We start from the raw sequence: 7,740 nt of genomic DNA on the forward strand, positions 1-7,740 counted from the left end.
GACTGAAGAAGTCTCTTGGAGGAGAGACGAAACGTTTCATTAGAGAAGAACCCGTCCAGAAGACCTATACTATTTTTTTTTCTTTTTGATTTTTTACCTGGATTACTGAGATGCATCAGGACATCTGTTGTCTTTAGTGCTTTGACCAGAGTGATGAGCTGACGGCCGGTCAGAGCAAGATCAAAGGTCACTTTAAATGTTCTAAATTTAAAAAAATTGCTAAGCCATTGGCTTATCGTACCACAGCAAACACACACCTGTGTCTATCACTCCCTGACTGCCAATTTATGATCTTCTGTTACTTCTAGCTAGCCTTTCAATACTCAATACATTTTGCCAGTGGTGGGCACAGTTCCCCTAAAGCACTAATAGGGGAACAAATTTTCTTATTAGTGCTTTAGGGCTTTTGCTATTTTTTTTAATTCATTAGTGGATTAGCACTTATTAAATTTACGGGCGAGCACTAACTTGAGGTCTTTAAAGGTTATTGATCAACATTATTGTTCACAGTTGAGGGTGAAAGCTGTCACATTTTCTTCATATGTCACTTATCTACAAGGTCACGTGTCAAACTCAAGGCCCGCGGGCCAAATGTGGCCTGCAGGTGACTTCAATTTGGCCCGGAAAGAGCACTAAGTGACAACATTCGGTTCACAGTAAATATTGTCTCATGCTGACTCTGAAGAATGTTTCGTGGATTACTGGATTATTAGTGCTTTAGAATTAGGGGACCTAAATTTTGAAGTTAGTGCTTTAGGGTTAGTGCAACTAATATTTAGATTAGTGCTGTCCACCACTGCTTTTAGCATTTGGCTAGCTACTTTTAGCTTAAAAATCTTAAATTTTCTTAGTTACTAGACACTTTATTATTAACGAAGAAAATTTGCGATTTATCATATACAGTAGGCACAATGAACTTCATTGGATTACTTTTAGCTTATTTTTTGTTCCTTTCTCATTAGTCTTCAAATACATTAAGCTAGCCTTTTGTGAACACTAGCTTCTAGCCATTTGTTACTGTTAGCTTTCATCTAACTTTTGCTTTTTTTGTCTCCTTTCACCCAAAAATACCTACGTTTTGATGTATAATTTGTACAAACGCCAAAAAAGTGTTGAAAATACACTAAAAAAACTGATGTGGTTGATTTAACTTAAAAGTATGTCAACTGCTTCCGCTGAATTGAGTAAAGGTAACACATTTAAATAAACGTAAAGTAAATGCATTACCTTTTCTCAATTTAGCTAAGTCAGTTTTTTAAATTAAATCCAATCCTTATAGTTTTTTGAGTGTAAGATGAGAACAAAGTGTGTGATGTCATTGATCAGTTGACTATTCTGCAAAAATGTAGCAAAAATTGTAAAACTTTGATTTTTTTAAAAATGTAAAAGATTTCATAATGTAGGAATCCACTGCTGCCTCGGCACGCTCTGACTAGCCATTAGCTCATCCCCAGTCACAAATCGTTTTAACAAATTGAGGTTCAAAAGATTGACTTAGAGAGTGCACAGATTTACTAAGAAAGAGAAACACTCTTAAATAAATACCTTTTTTATTCTGTTATTGGCATTTTACAGGTACAAAGCATACAGCATGTTATAGTTATCAAAAGTGGAAAATACTGATGTTACGTGTGTAACAAATGTAAAAAATAGTTCGTCGATCTCACCTTCACCGAAAGTAAGAACACATATTTCAGCGTATGAAAATATCCATAAAAACACCGCGCTTACGTACTTTTAAGTTAATAAACAGTACAAAAACGTAAAAACCATACATGTCAATATAACAAACACGCTGACCAAAAAAATGTACACAAAAACAAAGAAACAATGTAGTTTTAGTCGGGGTCATGTTTACAGGATTATCTTCATGTTAACGATTGGCTGGTGAGAGAATGTTAACAAAAACTACCCCCCAAATCCCCCAAATGACAACAAATCTTTTCTCCTAGTTTCGGGAAGAAGAGGAGTAAAAGTGGTCTCGTGTTTCCTCGAATGTCTGTAAGGCAGCAGACCTGATCCCGTCTYTTCAGCCAGTCTTTGAGGACGGAGGCGGACAGGAAAGGATCGCATTATTCGGTTGGACCTCGACCAATGAAAAGACGAGATACCCAACAAGGTTGAGTCAGGATGCTGTCAAGTTTGGTGAAATGATACGAGAACCAAAAGACCTTCAGTCTGAGGAGATTCACCAAAGAAGACGAGTCCAATCACTCAACCTTGTTCGATTTTTCTACCTGGATTATTGGGATTTTTCAGGACGAGCCCGGGTATCATCTGTCTTCACTTTAGACCCAATCGTGGATCCACTGAAAGATGATTCAAGTAAACCAATCCAAGGTGGCGAAGCTGAGGTCCGTCGAGCTACAGGTGCAATCGTTTCTGCCTTACTGCACTGAAAGTCGTCTTTTTTGTTGAGCACTCACAAAAGCATAAAGTCCAAAGTTTCAAAATATACAGTTTTCCTTTTTTTTAAACTGGAGAATGACATAAAATTCTACAACGTGGTAATAAATAGTCTCATACATATTGCTCCGCCTCTCCTTCATTCAGGATAGTCACCGAGCCGTCCCCGCTGTTCATCTCAATGTCATTTGCTGCCGAGTTCTCGGGTAGAGAGGCTAAGTCCTTGAACACGTCTACGTACTGTCCGAAGCCGGGGCCCCAGTTCAAAAGATTGTCCCAGTTGAAGCCCCCGGCTTGTTGGCCCAGTTTGTGGGGCAGGGTGTAGTGCTGCTCGACGGGAGGCATCGGGCCGGGCCCTCCTTCCGCCCGCCGACCCGAGTATCGCCTCTGCTTCAGCCTCCCGCCGTAGTCCTCGTCGTCGGCGTCGGACTCGTTGACTTGAGAGAGCTTGGGGACCCGGGAGCTGTAGGAGACCGGCTTGTCCCGGTCGTACTCCATCTCCGAGCAGGTGAAGGAGTCGTGCGAGTCGCTCTCCGAGGACGACTCCGGGGCRGGGATGCCGTCGGCCGGGTTGCGGACCCTCGACAGCGGCCTGCGGCAGTCCTCCTCCGAACTGGACCGGCCGTGGTCGGCRCTGCAGATGCTGGGGTTGCGTGGGCGTGGCGTGTTGAGCCGCTCCACCTCCTCGATGGACAGCCCCACCGGAGGCCCTGTCTCCAGGGGGATCTGCTCCACCGGCTGCTTCAGCCGGCTACCCGGCCGCGARCCGTGGCCGTGGCCGGCCATCGTCTGGGGGCTCTTGCTGCGCCGCCCCAGCCGGGTGGCGTAGTTGAACATGGGCGGCGGTTGGCACRTGTCATTGTGCATGTCCAGTGGGCTTCCTTCCCGGCGGGCCAGGTTGAGTTCCCTGGTGGGGGTGTTGCGGTAGAACGAGGAGGGTTTGGTGAACGGGGCCGGGGAATGTCTGGAGAGGGGGTTCGGGGTGGGGCAGACTGAGTGGGAGTGGCTGAGTGGGGTAGACCTCAGGGCCTGGGTGTACTGAGGCTGGTAGGTGTAGCTTGTGGCTCCCAGAGGTAGAGGAGACTGCCTGGCAAAGCCCAGCGGACTGTGTCTCTGGATGGAGAACTTCGGAGTGTGGCTGCGGAACTGCTTGTAGTGCTGGATGATGTCGGCGTCCGACGGGGCGATGCTGCTGGCGTTGTCGATGTCGTAATGTTCGATGTCTGCCTCGGGCCCGTTGCAGGGGGCGCAGGGAGCACTGGGTACGGTCTCGTTGTTGTGAGGAATGTCTGTTTCGTCGTAAATCAGGTAAGGGTTCTCTCGCTCGATGATGTCCGGCTTCGGGTTTCCTTCGGGTTGTTTGCGTACCGTCATGTCATCTCCGTAAGGCGGGATGTTGTCCGGGTCGTCGAAGGCTACGTTCTCGCTGCCCTTCTTCTTTTTCTTCTTCTTCTTCTTCTCCTTGGGTTTCTTCTCCTTGGGTTCCTTTGGCACTTTGGTCTTGTTGCGGTCCTTGCAGTGGTTGCACAGGATCAGGCCGAGCACCACCAGGGCTAGGACCGTGGCGCAGCTGCCCACGATGGCCGGCACGGCCCATATGGGTAGGACCATAGTATCCGCCGTGGGGCCGGGGCTGCAGACGAACCCGCCGTCGTTYGCCGTGTTGCAAACGGTACCCTGCGGACACTGCACCCCCAGGCAAGCCACCAGGGTCTCGCAGGTCTTCCCTGTGTGCAACTCTGAGCAAACGCAGGTGAAGCCGGAGTGGGGGTCCGGRACACAGCTGCCGTGGTTCTGGCAGGGACTGGAGGCGCAGTCGCCAGGCGGGACGCACTGATACGTATACCACTGGTTGACGCACATCAGGCCGTTCCGACACGGGCCGCTCTCGCACAGGTTCGGCCCCCTGCAGCCGATCTTTACAGAAGAACTGGTTTTGGTTAGGGTGACGCGGTCATGCTCCCCGGAGAAAGGCAGGCTCTCCCCGTTGTACTTCACGTACGCCAAGCAGCCGTCGAAACCTGCGGGAGAAACAGACGAGAGACCCGGTTAACCAGAAACAGACCAGAACACAACAGAGGCCTGAAGGTTTCCGCCTGGCTGCAGACTTTCCAAGTCCAGATCAGTCCTCGCAACCAGCAGGGACCGAGAGCAAGAAAAAAACCCCAGAATAAATAAAACCCTTTAAAACCTGCTTCACCGGCCAATTTAAGGGAAGATATTTAAAAATGTTTTCTCTGTCGTCAGAGTCCTCGTAGCTCAGAGACATCCATCTGGGTCGGATGAACGTCTCCGTGTCTAATTCAGCCGGCCGCTCCGAGCCGATGTAAACAGAATTTTATTGAATTTATCCCGACGCAGATTAAACCCACTTGTGTCTTCTCGTTCAGATAAAGGCTGGTTAACAGCCACAGGTCTGYGTGCTCGGAACATGTTTGTTTTGAAACGCTCCCTTTGCAAAAAAAAACCTCTCAACGACTCGTTCAAATGGTTCATTTTTACCTTATTAGTCCAGAGTATAAACTCTGCCCCCCTCCTCCTCCTCCTCCTCCTCCTCCTCCGCATTCCCTCCTGGAGAACCTCTGCTTCACCTTTTTACAAACTGAAGGACGTCTGAGCTTCAGACAGTTTAAAACAAATTAAACAAGTTGTTTTGCTTCTGACTGACGTTTAAAATGTCAGAAGTTTCAGGTTTGTGGTGGATTTAACAGCACTCATGGGCTTTAATATGCAAAAAGTAGTTATTTATTGTGCAAACATGAATAATTTTAGTGCAGTTTGAAACACTTTAGTCTCATAGGCAGCAGGATTATCTTAGCTGCAGGTTTAGATTTTATTTTATAAACCCAAGAACAGCTTTTTTACACTGAAATGATGTTTTGGATGGTTTTATCTCTACTATAAGGGGCACAATTTTTTAAAAGAAACTTAAAAAGTTAATAAAAAGCTGAACAAATCATTTGTTGTGTCATGTTTATCAGTGGTCAGCTGATTAACCTTTTGGAATCAGACCCAGTGGTGGGCACAGTCCCCTAAAGCAGAGGTTCTCAAATTGGGGTTCCAGGACCCCCATGGGTCCGCGAGAGGTATCTTGGGTGTCCTCAAAATATGTCACTAAATTGTTAATTTGGTTTTTGTTTTTAAAAAGGCATGAAGAACAATAATTAATAAAACAAATATAATAAACTTAATAAAAATATGTATTCTCATGGCATTTAGGGGTTGAAACATGACAACATGTGACTCATGTTGTCTGTTGAAGAATGTTCATAGGTTGTGTTATTTTAGGGCCTTAGAATAAACTTTTGCTAAATTTTAGTGCTTTAGAATTAGTGGACYTAAATATTTGAGTTAGTGTTTTAGGGCTAGTGGAACTAATTTTAAGATTAGTGCTGCCCACCACTGCTCAGGCCAATTCAAGATGGCCGCCATGATCTTCACTAACACAAACAGCTCAGTTAATTTGACACTGAGCTGAAATTTGTTGTAAAATGGTCCAAAAATCAGCAGCTGCTGTCGGAACTTTAGGTTTTAGGMCATTTTATGTTTAAATGACTTTTGGCTGCACTTTAACGACATTACAGAATCGTGTTTGGAGAATTTAATTTTAATGTTTATTATATTTTCTTATTCTTTGAGGACAGAAGTGATTTTTTGTGTTTTAGAGATGACTGGGAACAACAGTAAACATCTCACAGCTCCAGTGCRGCTCCGCTGAGGACTCGGAGAACTCACCGGCTCCAGTTTTCTGCTGAGCGGGTCCGGGTGGGATCCCCCCCAGCGATAAGGTCAGAACGCCGAGGCCTCCGAAGTCCTGCGTGGCGTGTTGGACCACCCGGGACAGACTGTCGTCCACCTGGAGCAACGTGGAYGACCCGTTTTTGACCAGCTGAAGCGTGTGCCACTGGCCGTCGGACATGACGGCGTCTCCCAGCGTGCGCTCCACCTTCCCTCCGACGCCGGCGTCTGAGATGTAGTGGATGTTTCCGTTCCTCAGCTGGAAGAGAAAACCAGGAGAGGTTCAGTTACAAACTCAAACTGTTGACCTGACGTTGTTTCTTTAACCGTTATACAACCCTGGTGTAATTACTCTAAACTGATTTGWTGTTAAACTTTACTTTAAGATCGTAGATGAGAATTTTTATAAATATCTAAGCTATTTGTGTGTTTTTTGAGCTCGTTGAATTTGCACAATTATAACGGCATTTTCATAGAAACCTCAGCGTTCACCTGGTTGACCTGTGACCTAGATAGCTAGGCTTCACTATGCGCATTTAATAGATTTCTAACTACGAATTGGTCTATTCGCTAACTGAAAATATAGCTTTGCTAACACTAAACCACTAAACACGTAAAATAAATAAATAAATAAATAAATAAATAAATGATTTGTTGAAGGTAACGCTAAACAGCTAAATAAGTATAATGACTGTCACTCAGTCTGAGTTTCCTTCGAGCTAATTAGCTAACTGCTAATAGCGGAACAAATTTTTTCATTCGAAAACTGTTTGTAGACCAATTAGCTTTAGCTAAATTTTATTTGGAAACTTTTATATGTTTAGTTAGCAGATTATGAGTTTGCGAAGCTAACTTTTTGGCTAGCTGTGTCCACCAYTAATCAGCTAATAGTGGAACCAAAAGCCTTTTTCAATTATTGTATTAGCTTTTTAACAAACTTTGAACACTGTTGGTGGACCAATTAGCTTAGATATTGCCAGTTTAAGTCTGCTAGCAGCTAATTAACAAACTAACATTAACAAGTTTGTGTCAGTCCCACCAGTTTTCAGCTGGCAGGAGAAAATAAATGGTCGTCTGAGTGGTTAGCGATTAGCTGTTAGTGTTAACTTCTACTAACTGTTTAGCGTTAGCTTCCACTTAGCAGTTAAGTGTTAGCGAAACTATATTTTAGTTAGCTTTTATTAACATTTTGGTTAACTGTGCCCACCACTGCTGTTGATGTTAGCTTGTTAGTTAGCTGTTAGCAGACTTAAAGATGGMAAAACCTATTTTTGCTAAAGCTAATAAGTCTGCTAACGGTTTTCAAAGTCAGTGAAAAAGCTAATCCACTAAACATGTACAAAAAAATTGTGGAATAGTGTATGCTGAATAGTTAAACAGGTAAAAATAAGCAGAAGCTAACACTAAAAGCTAATCGCTTAGTGCTATGATGACTATCATTCAGTCCGTATGTTAGCCGTTAGTGACGTAAAATTAGCAAAATCTAATTTAGACAAAGCTAATTAGTCTGCTACTGCTACTATGACTATCATTCAGTCCGTATGTTAGCCGTTAGTGACGTAAAATTAGCAAAATCTAATTTAGACAAAGCTAATT

At 44.3% G+C, this 7,740-nt stretch overlaps 1 protein-coding gene across 1 annotated transcript in view; it reads right to left on the minus strand.

Moving 5' to 3' along the window:
* Positions 1-1,533: 1,533 nt before the first annotated feature.
* The window catches only part of fat4 (FAT atypical cadherin 4), a gene marked incomplete in the record, with an annotated part of 174,658 nt that continues 168,451 nt past the window's right edge, over positions 1,534-7,740 (minus strand). Inside the window, 2 exon segments of the mRNA XM_014023498.1 lie at positions 1,534-4,427; positions 6,142-6,403. Of these exon segments, the coding sequence (XP_013878952.1) occupies positions 2,521-4,427; positions 6,142-6,403 (2,169 nt within the window).

This window comes from Austrofundulus limnaeus, unplaced genomic scaffold, assembly GCF_001266775.1.
Source record: "Austrofundulus limnaeus strain Quisiro unplaced genomic scaffold, Austrofundulus_limnaeus-1.0 Scaffold373, whole genome shotgun sequence".
Lineage (NCBI taxonomy): Eukaryota > Metazoa > Chordata > Actinopteri > Cyprinodontiformes > Rivulidae > Austrofundulus > Austrofundulus limnaeus.